The sequence below is a fragment of the Macaca mulatta genome, chromosome 16 (genome assembly GCF_049350105.2).
Source record: "Macaca mulatta isolate MMU2019108-1 chromosome 16, T2T-MMU8v2.0, whole genome shotgun sequence".
Lineage (NCBI taxonomy): Eukaryota > Metazoa > Chordata > Mammalia > Primates > Cercopithecidae > Macaca > Macaca mulatta.
This window is the reverse complement of record NC_133421.1, coordinates 17767835-17789583: the sequence shown is the minus strand read 5'-3', so window position 1 is coordinate 17789583 and position 21749 is coordinate 17767835. Positions and strand designations below refer to the sequence as shown.

Here is a 21749-nt window from a genome sequence, read left to right as displayed (position 1 = left end):
AGGACTTTGTTATTGTTTATGGATCATTTGGATGGGAGAATTTTGATATCATGTGAAGTTTTTAAAAAGTGCATTTATAGGCCTGGCCGCGGTGGCTCACGCCTGTAATCCCAGCACTTTGGGAGGCCGAGGCAGGCAGATCACAAGGTCAAGAGATCAAGACCATCCTGGCCAACATGGTGAAACTCCGTCTCTACTAAAAACACAAAAATTAGCCGGGCGTGGTGGCGAGCGCCTATAGTCCCAGCTACTCAGGTGGCTGAGGCAGGCGAATCACTTGAACCTGGGAGGCAGAGATTGCAGTGAGCTGAGATCGCACCACTGCACTCCAGCCTGACAACAGAGTGAGAGTCCATCTCAAAGGAAAAAAAAAAAAGCGTGTATAGGCCGGGTGCAGTGGCTCACACCTGTAATCCCAGCACTTCGGGAGGCTGATGCAGGGGGATTACTTGAGCTCAGGAGTTTGAAACCAGCCTGGGCAACATAGTAAGACACCATCTTTACAAAAAATTTAAAAATTACCCAGGCTTGGTGGTGGGTATGTATAGTCCCAGCTACTCAGGAGGCTGAAGAGGGAAGATCACTTGTGCCCAGGAGGTTGAGGCTGCAGTGAGCCATGATCATACCACTGCACTCCAGCCTAGGCCACAGAATGAGACCCTGTCTCAAAAAAAAAAAAAAAATATATATATATATATATGTATATTTATATGTATAAATCTTAGAGGTTAGAAAGATGAACAAAATTATTATTATTATTATTTTTTTTTTTTTTTTTGGAGACGGAGTCTCGCTCTGTCGCCCGGGCTGGAGTGCAGTGGCCGGATCTCAGCTCACTGCAAGCTCCGCCTCCCTGGTTTACGCCATTCTCCTGCTTCAGCCTCCCGAGTAGCTGGGACTACAGGTGCCTGCCACCACGCCCGGCTAGTTTTTTGTATTTTTTTTAGTAGAGACGGGGTTTCACCGTGTTAGCCAGGATGGTCTCGATCTCCTGACCTCGTGATCCGCCCATCTCGGCCTCCCAAAGTGCTGGGATTACAGGCTTGAGCCACCACACCCGGCCGAACAAAATTATTAATATTGCTTCTGGATGGTGAGATTTGAAACTTATTTCCTGCCTTTTTTGTTTGTTTGTTTGTTTATTTTGTTTTTTGAAATAGAGTCTCGCTCTGTCGCCTAGGCTGGAGTGCAGTGGCACACTGCAAGCTCCGCCTCCCGGGTTCACGCCATTCTCCTGCTTCAGCTGCCTGAGTAGCTGGGACTACAGGCTCCTGCCACCACACCCGGCTAAATTTTTGTATTTTTAGTAGAGATGTGGTTTCACCATGTTAGCCAGGATGGTCTCAATCTCCTGACTTCATGATCCGCATGCCTCGGCCTCCCAAAATGCTGGGATTACAGGCGTGAGCCACTGTGCCCAGCCTTCCTGCCTGTTTTGTTTTACTGTACATTCCACTTTTTTGAAATAATTAAGTAAAAATAGGCCGGCACGGTGGCTCACACCTATAATCCCAGCTACTTGGGAGGCTGAGGCAAAATTGCTTGAACCTGAGAGGTAGAGGTTGCAGTGAGTCAAGATCACACCACTGCACTCCAGCCTTGGCGACAGAGGGAGACTCTGTCTCAAAATAAATAAATAAATTAATTTAATTTAATTTAAAAAATAAAAAAAGAGGGTTGCTGCATCTGAGACTGCAAGTTCTACTCTGGGTTCAGGAAAGAGGACAGACCAGAACTAGGCTCTCCTTGGTACCAGCAGAGAGCCAAGGGACCGCAGCACAGGAGGGAAGGAAGCCCCTGGAAGCCAGTTAGGGCAGCCACTACCAGTGCCTTGGTGAGGAAAGTACCCTCCAGATGCAATGCAGCCCTGGGGACACTTGTCCTAGCAAGAAAAGAGTGTCCTTGTGCAAATTATCAAAAGGTAGTCTTTCCTGCAGGCAACACATTCCCTCCCCAGGGACAGCCACCAACAGCCTTGTAGAGAAGGACCAGAGACTTAAGCATCCACTTAACCGGATGCCCTTGTTTGGTTAACAACTTGCAGAACTAGGCAGCAGTAGCGCCGAAGCCTGGAGCAAAAATCAGAATCTCATGGTTCCTTGAAGGAACACCAAAAAAAAAAAAAAAAGAAAGAAAGAAAAAGAAAAAAAGAAAAAGAAAGGAAGAGAAGAGAGAGAATTCTTTCCTCCAACTGCCCACATAGAAAGGATCTCAGTGAACTAAGAATCCTCTGGGAGGGGCAGCATCCACTTGCTCAGAGGCCTGGAGAGCAGCCAGGCCGGGGTGTGTGTGCTGAAATCAGGAGAGGGTCACCCCTTGTCAGAGAGACCTGCAAACCATCCCCCACCCACATCCTCAGCAAGGGCTGACGGTTTGCCAGTTCTCACCTCGGTCCAGAGAGCAGAAACCACTCCCCACTTGGCCACTACTCAGCAGCCCTGACTCATTAAGGAAACACAAAAACCGAGAGCAACCAGACACAACAGAAAAGGGGAACCCTGACCTGAGGAGGCTCAGACGGAGGGGAATAGGGCAGATCTCACTGACGTAGCAATTAAATGGAAGAGACTTTATCAGAAATAGTAGGGAAAGCCCGGGCACTGACCCAGACGAAAAAGCATGCTTCTCCATGGTGACCAAATTAGTAATGTGGAACATCAAGCAGAAGATAGATTGCAGAACAAAGAGGTAAAAAAGCCAGGAAATAGAAATAAGGGTGGGAAAGAGATTTGAAAACACATTAAGGAGAGCCTTAATGGATGAATGATTTCCATGAATAATGGAAGTTTCAGAAGGAACAAAAGCAGGAGGGTAATACAGGAGAACTTCCATAATCTCAAGAAGACTGAGTACACTAAAAGAGCCCGCCAAATCCTAGGCAGCTTTGATTTTTAAAACAGAAGCACAAATATGCTATGAAATTCCTAAGTTCCCAGTGAGAAGGGGGAGATTAAAGTATTCAAAAGGTCTCCTCTGGGGGCCAGGCACCATGGCTCACACCTGTAATCCTAGCACTTTGGGAGGCCGAGGCAGGCAGATCACTTGAGGTCAGGAGTCTCTACTAAAAATACAAAAATCAGCTGGGTGTGGTGGCACATGCCTGTAATCCCAGCTACTCGGGAGGCTGAGGCAGGAGAATCACTTGAACCCAGGAGGCAGAAGTTGCAGTGAGCCGAGATTGTGCCATTGCACTCCAGTCTGGGCTACAGAATGAGACTCTGTTTCAAAAAAAAAAAAGAAACCAGGCCAGGTGCAGTGGCTCATGCCTGTAATCTCAGCACTTTGGGAGGCCAAGGCGGGCGGATCATGAGGTCAAGAGATCAAGACCATCCTGGTCAACATGGTGAAACCCCCCTGTCTACTAAACATACAAAAAATTAGCTGGGCGTGGTGGTGCACACCTGTAGTCCCAGCTACTCGGGAGGCTGAGGCAGGAGAATCACTTGAACCCAGGAGATGGAGGTTGCAGTAAGCCAAGATTGCGCCACTGCACTCCAGCCTGGCAACAAAGCGACACTTCGTTAAAAAAAAAAAAAAAAAAATGGTGTCCTCTGGGGTCAAGGGGAGGCTGGGCTGGGCTAGGGGTAAAGCCGCATGGTGCAGGGCGACAAACAGACAAGTGATGGGCTGCAGTCTGGATTGTGAGGAACTGAAAGGTATACAGTTCCAGGACTGAAACTGAAAAGCATGGGATCTCAATTAACAAAGAGGAAAGCAGGAAACGAAGAGAAACTTAAAAGACTGCAAAAGTAAGAAAAAAGGAAAATAGTATAAAATGTAATAAATATAATAGAAGTAATACAAAAAGAATAAAATCAGAGCTACTTCAAAAAATATGAATAGGTTGAATTTCCCGACCAAAACAGACTGTCAAATCAATGTGTTAGAAAATAAAATCTAGGTACATCTAAAAGTAACAAAGGCTAAAAATAAAAGGATGAACCATATACCATATAGCAGGAGAACAAAAAGAAGGAAGAGCAACACCAGAAATCCAGGCCAAGCCCAATATGACACCAAGAAGCACTAAACTGGATGAAGATGGGTATGTTAACAGGTTCACTCCGTGAGATGATAGGCACCCAACATCACAGTAGCCAGATACATAAAACAAAACCTCCCAGACATACAAGACCTTTATTAAAAAACAAAAATAAACAAAACACCACAATAATAGTAGGAGGCCTCAGTATTTTTTCAGAATTTTGAAAAATCAAGTTGGCAAAAAATAATAACATCGAACGTTTGAATAAAGCAAACATTCACTTATGTGATAGAATGTTTACAAAAGTTGACTGTTTATTGGCCACTGATAAATCCATTTATTTATTTATTTATTTATTTATTTATTTATTTCAGACAGGGTCTTGTTCTGTCACCCAGGCTTGGAATGCAGTGGTGTGATCACAGCTCACTGCAGCCTCAAATTCCTGGGCTCAAGGAACCCTCTGCTTCAGGCTCCCAAGTAGCTGGAACTACAGGCATGTGCCACCACCCGCGCCCGTCCCTGCTAAGCTAATTTTTAAAAATTTTTTGCAAATATGAGGTCTCCCTGTGTTGTCCAGTTTGGTCTCAAACTCCTGGCCTCAAGTGGTCTTCCTCATTTGGTCTCCCAAAGTTTTGGAATTACAGGTGTGAGCCACCACACCTAGTCCCAGAAAGATATTCTCAAACAAGAAATAAATTACAGCCAGATGCGGTGGCTCACGCCTGTAATCCTGGCACTTCGGGAGGCTGAGGCAGGTGGATCACAAGGTCAGGAGTTTGAGACCAGCCTGACCAACATGTTGAAACCCCGTTTCTACTAAAAATACAAAAATTAGCTGGGCATGGTGGCACGCACCTGTAATCCCAGCTACTCAGGAGGCTGAGGCTGAGGCAGGAGAATCGCTTGAACCCAGGAGGTGGAGGTTGCAATGAGCCGAGATCATGCCATTGCACTCCAGCCTAGGCAACAGAGCCAGACTCCATCTCAAAAAAAAAAAAAAGAAAGAAAGAAATCACACACAAAAACAGAAAACCCAAGTCAGAGAGCCATTAAGACAAAAAAAAAAAAGACTAATAAATTTGACTCCATCAAAAATTAAAACTCGGCCAGGTGTGGTGGCTCATGCCTGTAATCCCAGCACTTTGAGAGGCCGAGGTGGGTGGATCATGAGTTCAGGAGTTTGGAGACCAGCCTGGCCAACATAGTGAAACCCCATCTCTACAAAAAATACAAAACAAATTAGCTGGGCATGGTGGCCGGTGCCTGTAACCCCAGCTACTTGGGAGGCTGAGGCTGGAGAATCCCTTGAACTAGGAAGGCAGAGGTTTCAGTGAGCCAAGTCACGCCATTGCACTCCAGTCTGGGCAACAAGAGTGAAACTCCATCTCAAAAAAAAAAAAAACAAATGCATATCTTTCAGCTCAGCAATCCCACTTCTCTATTCTCAAATAATACACATATGTATGTATAAAGAGGTACAAGAATGTTCACTGTTAACACTCTTGGTAGTAGCAAAAAACTGGAAACAATCATAATTTCCATGAAAAAAAGAATAGCTAAATAAACTATACCCACAGTATGCTATTCTACGCAACAGTTAATAATGAGGATATGTTTATTGATATGAAAAGATCAAGATGTGATTAAATAAAAAAATGCAACCAGGTTCTGTGGCTCCCACCTATAACCCCAGCACTTAGGGAGGCTGAGGCAGGAGGCTTACTTGAGGCCAGGAGTTTGAGACCAGCCTGGGCAACATAGCATGACCCCATCTCTACAAAAAATTTTTAAAAATTTGCCAGGTGTGGTGGCACACACCTGTAGGCTGTGGTAGGATTGCTTGAAGTAAGGAGTTCAAGGTTACAGTGAGCTGTGATCACATATCTCTAAAAAAAAAAGTTGTTTTTTTTTAAGACGGAGTCTCGCTCTGTCACCCAGGCTGTAGTGCAATGGTGTGATCACAGCTCACTGCAGCCTCAACTTCCTGGGCTCAGGTGATCCTCCCACCTCAGCCTCCTGAGTAATTAGGTCTACAGGTGAGCACAACACACCCAGCTAATTTATTTATTTATTTATTTATTTATTTTTGAGACAGAGTCTCGTTGTCACCCAGGCTGGATTGCAATGGCACACAATCTTGACTGACTACAACCACCGCCTCCCAGGTTCAAGCAATTCTCTTGCCTCAGCCTCCTTAGTAGCTGGGATTAAAGGTGCCTGCCACCATGCCTGGCTAATTTTTGTATTTTTAGTAGAGATGGGGTTTCGCCATGTTGGCCAGGCTAGTCTCAGACTCCTGACCTCAGGTGATCCACCTGCCTTGGCCTCCCAAAGTGCTGGGATTGCAGGCGTGAGCTACCGTGCCCGGCCTGATTTTTTGTATTTTTAGTAGAGACAGGGTTTTGCCATGTTCTCCCAAAGTACTGGGATTACAGGTATGAGCCACCGTGCTTGGCCCCTGTATAATTTAAAAATTTTTTTAAAAATTAAAAATACCTGGCGTTCTGACCTCGAAAATCCCATCCTTGTGGGTGTTCCTTCCAGTCTTGAGGAGTGAACCTGGCCATCAGTGATTCTGAAGAGGCAGTTACCACACAGAACCCCAGCACAGCAAACCGAGAAACTGCCATTTTTATTGTATTTTATTGTTTCCTGTAGAGATGGGGGTCTCACTATATTGCCCAGGCTGGTCTTGAACTCCTGGGCTCAAGCAATCCTCCTGCCTCAGCCTCCCATAGTGCTGTATTACAGGTGTGAGTCACCATGCCTGGCCTGGCTGTCTATATTTCTTTCTTGTTGGTTTGTTTGTTTTTGAGACAGAATCTCACTCTGTCTTCCAGGCTGGAGTCAGTGGTGTCATCTCAGCTTACTGCAACCTCTGCCTCCTGGGCTCAAGCCATTCTCCTGCCTCAGCGTCCCGAGTAGCTGGGATTACAGGCACACGCCACTACGCCCAGCTAATTTTTGTATTTTCAGTAGAGATGGGGTTTCACCATATTGGCCAGGCTGGTCTTGAACTCCTGTCCTCAGGTGATCCACCCATCTTGGCCTCCCAGAGTGCTGGGATTACAGGTGTGAGCCACCACACTTGGCTTTTTTTTTTTAATGTTTTTTTTTTCCTCAGAGACCTTTGTTCTGAGATCTTTATTTCTTCTCCCTGTTCTTTTTCCTTGTCTAGTCTACCTCACAAATCATTTCATGATTAATTTGCCTAAAGCAAAGAGCAAATATTTATTAAGCATTTGCCATTATTTGTACTCAGTATTTGGTAATGGCAGGAATATTTGAGGAAAGTTAATATGATAGTAATATGGGGCAATGTGAAGTTAAGAAAAGAGGGAGATGGCAACCAATCAAAAGACGGTATCAGGCCAGGCTTTATTCATCCTGTTCAGAGGTGGTCACAGCTTCCCAATGCCTACAAAATAAAGGCCAAATTCCTGAGCCTAATATCCAAGACCGTCCAGTCTATCCTCAACATACCTTTCTGATCTCTTCATTACTTCTTCCCATTAAAAGCCTCCAATTCAGCCTTTTTTTTTTTTTTTTTTTTTTTTTTTTTTGAGATGAGGTCTTGCTGTGTCTCCCAGGGTGGAATGCATTACACCATCAAGCTCACTGCAGTCTCAAAACTCCTGGGCCCATGAGGTCCCCAGCTTCCTGAGTAGCTGCAACTACAAGTGTGCACCACCACATGCAGCTTCAGCCTGGCTTTCGCATGTGTGCGTACCTCTGTTCACAGTTACTTCTCCTGTCTCCTTAAATATTGCTTCCTTTATTGATTGATTGATTGATTGATTGAGACGGAGTTTTGCTCTTGTTGCCCAGGCTGGAGTGCAATGGCGCAAACAGCTCACTGCAACCTCCGCCTCCTGGGTTCAAGCAATTCTGCCTCATCCTCCCGAGTAGCTGGGATTACAGGTGCCTGCCACCACGCCCAACTAATTCTTTTTTTTTTTTTTTTTTTTTTGAGACGGAGTCTCGCGCTGTGTCACCCAGGCTGGAGTGCAGTGGCGCAATCTCGGCTCACTGCAAGCTCCGCCTCCCAGGTTCACGCCATTCTCCTGCCTCAGCCTCCGAGTAGCTGGGACTACAGGCGCCCGCCACCACGCCCGGCTAGTTTTTTGTATTTTTAGTAGAGACGGGGTTTCACCATGTTAGCCAGGATGGTCTCGATCTCCTGACCTCGTGATCCACCCGCCTCGGCCTCCCAAAGTGCTGGGATTACAGGCTTGAGCCACCGCGCCCGGCTAATTCTTGTATTTTTAGTAGAGACAGGGTTTCACGACATTGGCCAGGCTGGTCTTGAACTCCCGATCTCAGGCCATCCACCTGCCTTGGCCTCCCAAAGTGCAGGGATTACAGGCATGAGATATCGTGCCCAGCCGAAATCCTGCTTCCTTTAAAAATAGGATCAAAGTTGTTGTTTCATGGGTACAGAGTTTCAGTTTTGCAAGGTGAAGAGTTCTGGAGATGGATGGCAGTGTTGGCCACGCAACAATGAGAATGTACTTAACACTGCTGAATTGTACACTTAAAAATGGTTAAGACCAAGTGCAGTGGCTCATGCCTGTAATCACAACACTTTGGGAGGCCGAGGCAGGAGGACTGCTTGAGCCCAGGAGTTTGAGACCAGCCTGGGCAACATGGAGTGACCTTGTCTCTACAAAAAATATTAGCCGGATGTAGTGGCACACACCTGTAGTCCCAGCTACTCCAGAAGCTAAGAGTGGGGAGATCTAAGTCTAAGTCAAGGCTATAGTGAGCCATGTTCATGTACTGCACTCCAGCCTAGGTGACAGAGCAAGACAGTCTCAAAATAACTCAAGAGGGAGACTGTCTCTAAATAAATTGTTTATGGTAAATTTTATGTGTATTTTACAACTGAAAAAGAAATTAGAAGCTGATTTAACTTTTTAAAAATAGACTCAAATCATTCTCTCCTCAAGGCTTCCCTGAATTCTCTCCTTTGAACTCTTAGAGCTCTTATTATCTTTACAGCTCACATGGATTGTAACCATTCACAATTTTTTTTTTTTTTTTTGAGACAGTCTTATACTGTCACCCAGGCTGGAGTGCAGTGGTGCAATCTTGGCTCACTACAACCTCTGCCTCCTGGGTTCAAGCAATTATCCTGCCTCAGCCTCCTGAGTAGCTGGGATTACAAGCGCCCACCACCACACCAGGCTAATCTGTATTTTTAGTAGAAATGGGGTTTCACCATGTTGGCCAGCCTGGTCTCAAATACCCGACCTCAGGTGATCCACCTGCCTTGGCATCCCAAAGTGCTAGGATGACAGGTGTGAGCCATGGTGCCCAGCCTTTTTTTTTTTTTTTTTTTTCTTTTTTGAGATGGAGTCTCACTCCATCACCCAGGCTGGAGTGCAGTGGCGCAATCTCCACTCACTGCAACCTCTGCCTCTCAGGTTCAAGTGATTCTCCTGCCTCAGCCTCACAAGTAGCTGGGTACTACAGGCACACACCACCATGCCCAGCTAATTTTTGTAATTTTAGTAGAGACAGGGTCTCAACATGTTGGCCAGGCTGGTCTCGAATTCCTGACCTCAAGTAATCCACCCGCCTCAGCCTCCCAAAGTGCTGGGATTACAGGTGTGAGCCACCATGCCCGGCCACAATCTTCCATTTTTAATAATTGTTTATGTCTTCTTTCCAATTTGGCTACAAACTTTTTTTTTTTTTTTTCCGAGACAGTCTCATTCTGTCACCCAGGCTGGAGTGCAGTGGCGTGAACACAGCTCACTGCAGCCTCAACCTCCTGGGCTCGATCAACCCTCCAGACTAGCTGGAACTACAGGCTTAAGCCACAATGCCTGGTTGCAAACATCTTGATAGTGCTGAGTATATATCTGCTATTAATCGACTGGCCTCAGAAGCAAATCACAGTACAAAAGAAATGATAAACCAAAGTAACTGCTTTAATGTTAAAAATATTTATTTTTTTTTCCTAAAAGATCACACAAAAGTTGGGAAGAGAAGGATGTCAACTAGACTACATCAAAATCTGGGCAGAGGGAGGACAAAGAGCTGCCTAAAGAAACTGGTAGCTGGAGCAAACTGCAGAGATCAAGATGGCCCTAGTTAACGGAACCAGCAGCCCAGGTCAGCCACATTTAGGAGCACCACCGAGGCACGGCAAGGAAAGCAAAGTTGCTGGCCCCAATCATTCCTCCTTTTCAGGGCAGGAGAGGCAGAAGCTCACTCTTTAGACATGTTCTTGATGGTCTTGTGCTCTTTCATGGCCTTCTCCCAATCACTGCCATTGAATTCCTCAGTGACCATACTCCTCACAGTGCCCTCATCCAGGCAGTGGGGGGCGATTCCTAGGAGAAAGTGGCACAGACAAAGAGGGATCCTCAGTATGAGTGAGACCAGATGGTGTACTGGCTCCTGGATAAGCTCCCACCTGCAGGCATCATCATGCTACACATTAGGGATTCCAAAGGATATGCCACAGCTTATGGCTTCAGCGATGAGACCCACAGGCTGCCAGCTGGCTCGGAAAGCACTGGCTCTAGCCTACCGCTTCAGCCCTCTGGCTCACTTTCCTCAGCTGCCAGATGGGAATCACACTCCCTGAACCAGGGATGGCCAAGGCTAGACATCATTCAATACCAAGCTGACAGTACAACATGCAGAAAGGCACAGCCCAGAGCAATCTCTGACTGGCGGCCTAAAGAATTCACAGGCCTGGCCGGGCGCGGTGGCTCAAGCCTGTAATCCCAGCACTTTGGGAGGCCGAGGCGGGCGGATCACAAGGTCAGGAGATCGAGACCACAGTGAAACCCCGTCTCTACTAAAAATACAAAAAATTAGCCGGGCGCGGTGGCGGGCGCCTATAGTCCCAGCTACTCAGGAGGCTGAGGCAGGAGAATGGCGGGAACCCGGGAGGCGGAGCTTGCAGTGAGCCGAGATCGCGCCACTGCACTCCAGCCTGGGCAACAGCGTGAGACTCCGTCTCAAAAAAAAAAAAAAAAAAAAAAAAAAAAAAAAAAAAAAAAAAAAAAGAATTCACAGGCCTTTCCTGTGTTTAGATAGATAACTTTCTTTCCTTTTTTATGAGACAGAGTTTAGCTCTTGTTGCCCAGGCTGGAGTACAATGGTGTGATCTTGGCTCTTGGCAACCTCTGCCTCCCGGGTTCAAGTGATTCTCCTGCGTCAGTCTCCCAAGTAGCTGGGATTACAGGTGTGCACTACCAAAGCCTGGCTACTTTTGTATTTTTAGTAGAGACAGGGTTTCTCCATGTTGGTCAGGCTGGTCTCGAACTCCTGACCTCAGGTGAGCCACCACGCCTGGCCTTAGATAGATAACTTTCTAAGAATTAAATGTCTTCCCATTTGTACAAGATTTCATACTTTTCAAAACTCTTTCCTGTTCTGCGAGGTAGACAGGAATGAGTCTCCATGTGACAGATGAGGAACAGAGCCCCTGAAGCAATGGGGGTGCGGTAAGGATGACACCATGCACCCCTCTGCAAAAGACACTGACATAAAGCAAAAGACACTGACAGTCACAGCTGCTCTCGCAGCTCTGGAGGCTGCACTGACCCAGAGAACAAGAGTCCTCAGGAACATCTTCCACCTCTGCTTTCCCCTTCAATTCACACTACAATTGGTATGATTCTCAACAACTGTCAGACCCAAGTAGGCCCTGAAGCGGGGCTTGGAGGGTCCCCTGCTTGTTTATTTTTTAGAAAGAACAGAAATAGGGTCTTGCTATGTTTCCCAGGCTGGTCTCAAACTCCTGAGCTCAAGAAATCCTCCCACTTTGGCCTCCCAAAGTGCTGGGATACAGGTGTGAGCCACCGCAGCCAGCCAGTCCTGCCTAATTTTTGAACAACCAAAAAGCTTTCAAATGGCATTATCAATGCTCCCCAATCTTGCCTCCTTCACTCCCTTAACCCCTGTCATTATTAAACCTGCCTCCCCTGGCCCCACAAGCCCATCTCCCCACCCCTCTACTCCCTACCCTTCAACACGATCCCCAGCAACACCAGCTCTGGCAGCACCAGTGAATGAGAATCACAACCTGGATGGGCTCCGAGTCCAACTTCACCACATTCAGATATGGGATTCAGACAAGTTTCACCAGAGCCCAACTCACATTCTATCACGTGGAAAGCGCTCTGCTGAGGAGCCCTGTTCCTCTAAGATACGCATGTGACAGGGTCTAGTCAGTGTCCCCCTGTCCAACCAAGACTTTAAGTGAGAGCACCACGGGCCTCTCTGTGTCCCCCTGAGCTTGCAGTCCATCCCCATTACTCACCGAAGCCTCCAGGGTTTGAGCGTGGAGTATAGAAGCTCTGAACGCCACATCTCTTACAGAAGGTGTGCTGGGCTTTGTGAGTATTGAATGTGTAAGTCGTTATGTGCTCAGCTCCCTAGGTGAAAAGAGACAAACGGGTGTTCTTTTTTACAAAGAGCTTTGTTTGTTTGTTTGTTTGTTTATTTATTTATTTATTTATTTTTCGAGACAGAGTCTCCCACTGTCTCTCAGGCTGGAGTGCAGTGGCACGATCTTGGCTCACTGCAACCTCCGCCTGCCCAGGTTCAAGAGATTTTCCTGCCTCAGCCTCCCAAGTAGCTGGAATTACAAGCGCGTGCCCCCAAGACCGGCTAATTTTTTGTATTTTTAGTACAGACAGGGTTTCACCATGTTGGCCAGGCTGGTCTCGAACTCCTGACCTCGTGATTCATCTGCCTCGGCCTCCCAAAGTGCTGGGATTACAGGTGTGAGCCACCATGCCTGGCCACAAAGAGATTTTTTTTGTCACTTAAAAAATACATCTTTGGCCAGGCATGATGGCTCACGCCTGTAATCCCAACACTTTGAGAGACCGAGGCAGGCGGATTGCTTGAGCCCAGAAGTTCAAGACCAACCTGGGCAACATGGCAAAACCCTGTTTCTACAAAAAAAACTCCAGAAATTAGCCAGGTGCAGTGGCGCACACCTGTAGTCCCAGCTACTTGGGTGGCTGAGGTAGGAGCATCAGTTGAGCCTGGGGAGGTGGAGGCTGCGGTGAGCTGAGACTGCACCATTAAAAAATACATATTGAAAAAAATTTAATGGGGGGAGGTCTTTTGTAGGGCTCTTTGTATTAAGAGGCCACTTCCTATCTCCTGTAAGAGACTGGGACCTTCTTGAGGACAGAGACCCATCTACACTATACAGAGTCATGTCAGTCTGCAGCGTGACAGCTTACAGCTTCCCTTAGGTCAGCTGCACACAGAATTGAGCCTTGAGCCTTCCCTCATACATCACATCAGGGAGGGAGAGAGCTTGCTTCCTAGGGCCTATGTGGAGAAACAGTTTACCCAAGGGTCTGGCTCTCCATGTCCCCAAACAGAACGACTCAAGGTCTTAAGAAAACAGATGGCTGTGCTTAATTTATCCACAAAGGACAAACCAGGAAAAAAATATTTGCCAGACATCATAGATAGGCTAATTTCCTTAATGGATAATACAAATGGGAGACTGGACAAAGGACATGAATGGCCAGTTCAGATAGAAAAATAAATCACTCTTTAGCCTATGAAATGCTCACCTAAATGAACTTCAGTGAGATGTATTTCACTGTCAGGTGGGCAAAATCAAAGCTGTTAACATGGTATTGACAAGTATGTAGAGAAATATGTGCTCTCATACATCAGTCACAGGAATAGGAATTGGTACAATTCACCAATATCTACCAAAATTTTAAAGCGTACATACGCTTTAGCACATAATTCCATTTCTTGAAATTTATCTTACAAATGTATTACAAATGTCTCAATGACATAGGTATATAGATACTATAGCACCATTTATAAAGGCTAAAGATTGAAAAAATTGAAAATGTCCATCAATAGAGGACCCGTTAGGCATTATGGACACTCATAAAATGGAATATTCTCCGACTTTTGAGAAGAATGAGACAGCGCTACAAATACTAACATGGAACAATTGCCAAGGTTACAAAGTTAAGCCAGGTATAGGCCAGGCACAGTGGCTCATGCCTGTAATCCCAGCACTTTGGGAGGCCAAGGTGGGCAGATCACTTGAGGTCAGGAGTTCAAGACCAGCCTGGCCAACATGGCAAAAACTCGACTCTACTAAAAATATAAAAATTAGCCAGATGTGGTGGCGGGCACCTGCAGTCCCAGCTACTCAGGAGGCTGAGGCAGAAGAATCACATGAGCCTGGGAGGCGGAGGTTACAGTGAGCCGAGATCACACCACTGCACTCCAGCCTAGGCGACAGAGTGAGACTGTCTCAAAAAAAAAGTTAAGCAAGGTATAAAACAATGTATGTGGTATACTACCATTTCTTTTTTCTTTTTTTTTTTTTTTAAGGCTATATACTGGTATGTGTGTTGTTTTTTGTTTTTGTTTTGTTTTGTTTTTTGAGACAAGGTCTCACTGTTACCCAGGCTGAAGTGCAGTGGTATGATCACGGCTTACTGCAGCCTTGACCTCCCAGGTTCAAGTGATTCTCCCACCTCAGCCTCCCGAGTAGCTGGGACTATAGTCATGCAACACCATGCCTAGCTGATTTTTTTATTTTCTGTAGACATGGGGGTCTCACTGTGTTGCCCAGGCTGGAGTTGAACTCCTGGGCTCAAGTGATCTGCCCGCCTTGGCCTTCCAAAGTGCTAGGACTACAGGCATGAGCCACCCTGCCTGGCCTGTATGTGCTTTTATATGCATGTGTATCTTTGAAGAGGGATCCAAGAAACAATGGCCTACCTTTAGGGAGAGAAATCAGACAGCTGAAGGGGAGGGGGTAGAGGTTTCTTATCATTGTTAACCCTCTTTACGCTTCCCCAGCCACTAACATACCATCCAGAATTGTGCTTCCTATAGAAATAGCTCCCTGAGGAGCCTTGCTCACTCCATAGCCACTGCAGCACAGAAAAGCAGCAAAGGACTACCAGGTGGTCCCAAGCCATCCAGCATTATCTGGATGGAATTAAAGCGCTCTCTTTTTTTTTTTTTCACTGCTCCTTGTAGAGCAGGGTATAGAAGTGTGCCCAGAATAGCCAGATAACTTATTTCTAAGAGAATTGATCCCGAAGAAAAAATTTCTAAATTGTCAAAAATGTATACCAAGGAGGTTCACCACAGTGTTGTTGATAATCAGAAAAAAACTGGACTCAACCTAGAAGTGCAATGATGCAGAGACAGTGATGGGATAAGTAGACTAGGAAATCGGCTGTGGGGAAGAGGGAGACTGGGGCATGGGGACAGTAGGGAAAGACTTTTCACTGTGTATATATATATTTTCTTCTACCTTTCAAATTTTGTACCAAGTACAAAAAATTCCCCAAAATAATAAAATTAAAGTTAAAAATATGTATATAAGTTTTTCATTGGGAAATGAGATAAGCAGATTATCAACAAAAAGAATGGTAAAATTCTATTTAATAAACATAAGACAATAGGTTTAGATGTAGTCTCAGATGTATTTTCTCAGAGTAGAAAATTATACACAAGGACAGACACCAAAATATTAACAGTGGTTACCTTTAGTTGATAGGATTTAGGTGATTTTATTGTTTTTTGATTCTCTGAATTTGAAAATGTTTCCACAATACCAAATAGGCCTCCAAAAAATAAAGGTAAAAAATAACACAACCTTTTATTTTTTATTTTCATTTTTTTTTGAGATGGAGTTTCGCTCATCAACCAGGCTGGAGTGCAATGGCGCGATCTTGGCTCACTGCAACATCCGCCTCCCAGGTTCAAGTGATTCTCCTGTCGTGGCCTCCCAAGTAGCTGGGATTACAGGCATGCACCACCATGCTCAGCTAATTTTTGTATTTTTAGTAAAGATAGGGTTTCACCATGTTGGCCAGGCTGGTCCTCAACTCCTGACTTCAGATGATCCACCCATCTTGGCCTCCCAAAGTGCTGGGATTACAGGCGTGAGCCACTGCGCCCAGCCCACCTTTTAAATGTCAATCTGAAACCAAAGCCTGTGAGAGGCCCTGCTAAGCTCCAGGCCCCTCCCATGCTACAGAGGGCATGCTGAGGGTTCGTTGGGGAGTGTTGTAAATCTCACCAATGCGTTCTGCACTCTTTGACCCTGCTCTTAAGCACTGACCTTCAGGAGCTTGAAGCGAGAAGCTGGAACAATGAAGTGTCTATTCTGCTTCTTCTTGCAAATGCTGCAGCTACAAAAAGAGAGCAAATTCCAGATTGTGAGCAGCCACCTGCGTCCTCTGTGCCTGAGCAGCCCAGCCTGATATGTTTTCAGAGCCAGCCGACCCCACAGATAAGGCTCTTTTCAGTACCATCCAGGGCTGAGGAGCTGGGGCAAAGGCCTGGATATCCAGGGCCTCTGGTTTGCAGGTACAGCAGAGCCCAGGGGGGTCCCAAGTCAGCAGTCGAGGCTCTGCAATGCTCAGAACACAGGACCAACAGACACGTCTGTACTGCCCACCCCCCAGTTCTTTATAGTGAAGGAGAGGCGCTGGACTTCAGAGACACTTAGAAAACAAATTTCAGACACTTCTACAACCTGATGTCTCTGAGACATCCACATCAAAAATGGACAAGGATGTTTAGGTTGCCCTCTTTCTTCATCACCATGTCACAAAAAGTCCAGCTCCAAGTAAAACACGTCCCCAGAATTACCATCTCTGGAATTAAACTGAAGTCCCCTCTTTTCAGGCCACCTTTGAAAAAGTTCTAATTTAGTATAGAATCCTCTCACAAGTTATTCCACAGTGCTTCTTTTCCAATCTGGACTCTATTGTTAGTAGCCTGGTCAGTTCTCCATTTGAGTAATTCCATCGTATGTGCTTATTATTCATATATAATTCCGGTACCTAGGGGCAAAAAGGACTGGATGCTGTTAAATAATTAGCTGCATGCCAACTTTGGGTCCCAAAGCCAGAGCCTGTCGTCCCTGCTCCATCATAATGCCGGGGAAGGTGGTACAAATCAGGCCCTCCACAGCCAGCAGCACCATCTGCCTCAACCAAAGAGCAGAGCGAGAGTGTAGGGCCTGGGGAGCCTCTAGGTGTACACACCCTTCACTAAAGCACCCTCCAATTCTCCCCAACTCCAGACTCCTACGAAGATTCTGCCCAAGGCTTTCCATTCAGTACCCAGCCAGGCACACCTGCAGCTAACCGCCCCCGGCTCCTCAGCAGTGTCAGTCTGAGGGTGACGCTGCCACAAGTCACAAGCCCTGAGGACCCTGCTCTGTCTCACCTGGGCCATGCTGTTGAAGCTCTGTGGTGAGCCACACAAAAGGAGAAAGAATAGAACAATGAACTTTCTGTCCCCATCACCTGACTTCAGCAGCTACCAGCCCATGGCCAGTGTTTCCTCTGTACCCCATGGCCAGTGTTTCCTCTGTACCCCATGGCCAGTGTTTCCTCTGTACCCCATGGCCAGTGTTTCCTCTGTACCCCATGGCCAGTGTTTCCTCTGTACCCCATGGCCAGTGTTTCCTCTGTACCCCAACTCCCCAGATTATTTTGAAATACTGCATTTTAACTCTGAAATTCTTTTAAGTCAATTTAGGGGGAAAAAAAAATACTCACTTGCAGTCAAATATATGCAAGTCTGCTGAGGCCCAAACTTCAAAACGAACTGCTCCACAGTGGCAGCCTCCTGTGTGCTTCACCAGGCCCTGGTATTCACTAAATGAAACAAAAATCAGAAAGATAAGAATTTCTGAATAGGTACCTCCTGCTCTCTTTCTTTTCGTTGTTGAATGAAAGACGTAAGATTAGACAAAAGTCTTTTCTACATGACAACCAAATGCACTTCTGCTTTTAGGGAGATACTGTCAATTTTCTAAGTCAAGAATGGTTTCAGCACCTTCTTTATCTATGAGCTCTCTTTTCTCCAATTTCTTAAATTGTATTAAGTTGCAAAATAGAACATTCCAAACATTTCGAAAATGTGAGGGATCCTAACCCACTACCAAACATTTTTATTTATATGTCAAATACAAATTTTTTTTTTTTTTTTTTTGGAGATGGAGTCTCACTCTATTGCCCAGGCTAGAGTGCAGTGGTGCAATCTTGGCTCACTGCAACCTCTGCCGCCTGGGTTCAAGCAATTCTTCTGCCTCAGCCTCCCAAGTAGCTGGGATTACAAATGCCTGCCACCACACCCTGCTAATTTTTGTATTTAGTAGAGATAGGGTTTCACCATCTTGGCCAAGCTGGTCTTGAACTCCTGACCTCGTGATCCACCCACCTTGGACTCCCAAAGTGCTGGAATTATAGGCATGAGCCACCACTCCCAGCCTGAAATACTAAAAATTTTTATGAGCTGGGCACGAAGGAGAGAACAGTAAACAAGACACAGCAGACACGATTGCTGCCCTTACCGACATTAACAAATTACTCAAATAATAATTAATTATGATTGTGATAAAGGAGGTACAGGCTGCTATGAAAATTAAGACTGGGTACTCAATCAAGTCCAGAGGTTCCGAAGAGCCTTTTGAGAAAGTTAATAAAGGCTCATATTTTTACTCTATTTCTTTCCACTATTCTTCATACACAGGCGTTTTATATAGTTGTAATACACATTACATACAATTTTTTTTTTTTTTTGAGACAGAGTTTCATTCTTGTTGCCCAGGCTGGAGTACAGTGGCACAATCTCTGCTCACTGCAACCTCTGCCTCCAGTATTCAAACAATTCTCCTGCCTCAGCCTCCTGAGTAGCTGGGGTTACAGGCATGCTCCACCACACCTGGCTAATTTTGTATTTATAGTAGAGACAGGGTTTCTCCATTTGGTCAGGCTGGTCTCAAACTCCCCACCTCAGGTGATCCGCCCGCCTTGGCCTCCCAAGGTGCTGGGATTACAGGCGTAAGCCACCTCACCTGGCCTATATACCATTTTAATCCTTTTAAAGCTTATATATAAGCCAAACTCAGAAATGAACATTAAGATCTGATAAATGTCATAAAATTGCTTTCCAAAAGGACTGAACACTCTTACCCGATACACAAATGAGAAAACATTTCACAGTACAGTCTCCGGCAATAATCATAGGAAAAATAGCTCACTGCAGTTTTAATTTGCATGATTAAGACTGATCATTTTTTCATGTTTCTTTACAAGTTTATGTATTTTAATTTTGGGGGCATACATAATGCTTATTGTAAAAAATCCAAACTTTACAGTATCTGAGAGTGCTCAAAGTGAAAGCCTCCTGTAATCTTTACACCCAGAGGGATCTACAGGTAATTATTTGCTATATATTCTCCCAAACTTTTTTCTATACAATATTGTAATGAAAATGGTACAGTTATACACACTTTTTGAATATAATTTAGTGGACTTTATAAGTACAAAGTCATGGCAATCTAGTGGGAGAAAAACATCTCTTTTATGTCACTATTTTAAATCTTTTTCTTGACCATTTATCAGTTTGTCTTAAAGTCAAAATTTACCTCAAATTTGAGTTTTACATTCCTTTTTTTTTTCTTTTTCTGTATGCCTTGAAGACACCATGAGTTTTACATTCCTAAGGATCTTCATATTCCTTCTGCCCAGAGGCAGCCGTTACCCCATAGGTACTCAAAAAATGTTTGATGGATGAACGTTTTTTAAAAATTCAGTGTGCAGTCCAAGATGAAAAACCAAAAAGTGAAGCACAGAGAAAACCAAATATGTATGAAGCACACAGAAAACCAAATATATATCTTCTGTCGGGGACGACCCATCCTAACTAAGAGAATTTCTTCTGCAAGCAGCTCAAAGGAACACGTTCAAGAAAAGAAGTAATTCTCAGGTTATGCAACTGCTAGGTTATTCTTGTCGGTCTTTCCCCCTAGTGTTTTGATTGTTCTTTTTAATTCGTAAAATTGACACTGAAATACATTATCAGGCCGTTAAAATATCTCTCCGTAGCACAACTTTTCCCTGAAGCAGGAATCCAGATCACATTTGGAGAAAAGAAGGCAGCCCTTTAACACCCCAGTTAACAGCTCTTTTCTAACTTGCGGACACTCGGGATGCTCATTGGGACATCTAAAAGACTGCGGAGCAGCCAGGACGACAAGCGGCCGGGAGCATTAGCTGGCGGAGCACATAAAAGCCTCCTTGCGCAGGCATCCCCGCCGCCGCCGCCGGAGCATCTCTTTGCGCGCGCTTCTCTCCCAGATCAATAACCCCCGCCCCCTGCTCCCTCCCTGGCAGTGCCTGGAACAATGACGGGATTTCGCTTCCCAGTTAGTTCAAAACTACTCATGCTTGCTTCAGCGATTCTACCTTTCCCTTCCACCTACCCTCAAAAACACGTGTGCAAACATAAAAAAAACGGGATTCGGGTAAGAGAAAGCCGTGGGATATATCTTCTTTTCATTAGGAAAGGCCCCCACACCCTTTGCGCGCCAGCAAGAGACAACGTCCCCGAGCACGATGCTTGTAGCCGGGAAAGACCCTTTGTGTCCCAAGACGGCCGCGCGCGCCCTCAAGCTCCGGACGAAGCCCCCTTTCAATTCCCGGACCACAGAGCCCTAGAAGCACCGCCCCGCCGCCCTTAGAATTAGCGAACAACCCCAGTGCTAACGGGGGAGCCGCGTCGGCTCCGTAACGTGGAAGGATCAGAGCTGAAAGGCGCCCAAGGCCTGCGCGCGGGCGGCGAGCCCGACTCCTGCCGAGGGGTCCGCGTGGCACCGGCTCCCGCGCGTCCCGGCCCGCCGCACTCACAAGGTGTCCAGCAGGAGCTTGGCGGCGCCCTCGGAGGTGAGCTTCTGCCGCTTCTGGAACGTCTCCCAGCGCTCCCGCTGCTCGCCCAGATCCAGGTTGGACGCCGAGGACGTCGGGGTCGCGGGAGTCGGCGGCGGCGGTGGCGGGAGCAACGCCAGCTCCGGCGGCGGCGGCGGCTCCCCCGGGCCCTCCTCCTGGGCCCGCGGCGACGAGCGCCTCAGCCGCGGCTTCTCCGACGGCGGCTTCGCCGCCGCCTGGCTCTTGCTCTCGGCCTGGATCGCGGAGCGCCGTGTGCGGATGGCGCTGGGGGCCGAGGCAGCGGCCGCGGGGGCCCCGGAGGCCGCGGAGGCCCCGGAGGCCCCGGACCGCTTCTGCCCGCGCAGCTTGGCGGCCGCAGAGCTCCTCGATCGCCGCATGGCTCCCGCAGCCTGGCGCGCAGGCCTCGCAACGCGGCGCGCCCCCGCTGGCCCGCGCGCGCCCCCGCCGCCCGCCAGTCTTCAGGCCCAGGGGGCGCTGCGCCCGGCTCCCCCGCTCCGCCCGCCGCGTCCCGCAGCCAGGCGCCTGCCCGCAGGAGGGAGACCCGGCCCGCCCGGCCGCTGGGACGCACCTGCCTGTTCAGTCCCGCAGGCCCAGAGGGGCTGCGCCCGGCCTACGCTCGCGATACCCAGAATCCACTCGCACCTGCGAAGGCGCCCCTGCCTTGTGTGAATCCAGCGGGCTCTTCGTACCTTCCTGACCTGGAGGGGCCTGGGTCGGGCCTGAATTCGCAGGCTCATCCGAGCGGGCAGCCTAGGGTAACTTCGTCTGCAAAAACGAGTTAATTTGTGTAAACGGCCTGCCACCTGCTACCTCCTGGGTAACAGCGGCCAAAACCATAGTTCTTCACCTTCGTCTTTTCTGTCACATTATAGAACAGTGTCATGAGGATACCAATAGTCAACAGATTTAGGGTTTCATTTTAATTAAATGAATGACCCGGCGCATCGAATTTCATTAGTATGATTTTGATGAATGCAGCACCAAAGTTTAAAGACAAAAGGCACAAGAATCGTTGATGGAACCCAGATGGTCCCCAA

The 21749-nt window shown here is 46.9% G+C and overlaps 1 protein-coding gene and 1 long non-coding RNA gene across 3 annotated transcripts; one reads left to right on the top strand and one right to left on the bottom strand.

Annotated features, from left to right (window-relative positions):
• Nucleotides 1-9939: 9939 nt before the first annotated feature.
• CENPV (centromere protein V) lies at nucleotides 9940-21122 on the bottom strand. 2 transcript variants are annotated; one of them, XR_013406143.1, is made up of 5 exons: nucleotides 20674-21122; nucleotides 17539-17637; nucleotides 16089-16158; nucleotides 11026-12387; nucleotides 9940-10696 (listed from the first exon to the last, which is right to left on the bottom strand). XR_013406143.1 is itself a non-coding variant. In XM_015118717.3 (5 exons), the coding sequence occupies exons 1-5, from the start codon at nucleotides 21087-21089 to the stop codon at nucleotides 10205-10207; spliced, it is 825 nt and encodes a 274-aa protein (XP_014974203.2). In that variant the 5' UTR covers nucleotides 21090-21122; the 3' UTR covers nucleotides 9940-10204. The 2 variants fall into 2 exon arrangements, 1 of the variants encoding a protein (XP_014974203.2); XM_015118717.3 differs by having other exon boundaries at nucleotides 9940-10329; nucleotides 12273-12387.
• Nucleotides 12443-13068, top strand: LOC144335351 (uncharacterized). Its single transcript, XR_013406146.1, has 2 exons — nucleotides 12443-12586; nucleotides 12987-13068. It is a non-coding gene; the product is annotated as an uncharacterized LOC144335351 (long non-coding RNA).
• Nucleotides 21123-21749: the final 627 nt, after the last annotated feature.

What these genes read in the sequence shown, in the direction of transcription:
- CENPV (XM_015118717.3), bottom strand. Translation starts at nt 21,089, where the DNA reads ATGCGGCGATCGAGGAGCTCTGCGGCCGCCAAGCTGCGCGGGCAGAAG. An exon ending in CTCGCTTCAAGCTCCTGAAG is followed by an intron (nt 12,388 to 16,088) that starts GTCAGTGCTTAA and finishes CTTTTCACCTAG; the next exon opens with GGAGCTGAGCACATAACGAC. An exon ending in CTCAAACCCTGGAGGCTTCG is followed by an intron (nt 10,330 to 12,272) that starts GTGAGTAATGGG and finishes ACTTTCTCCTAG; the next exon opens with GAATCGCCCCCCACTGCCTG.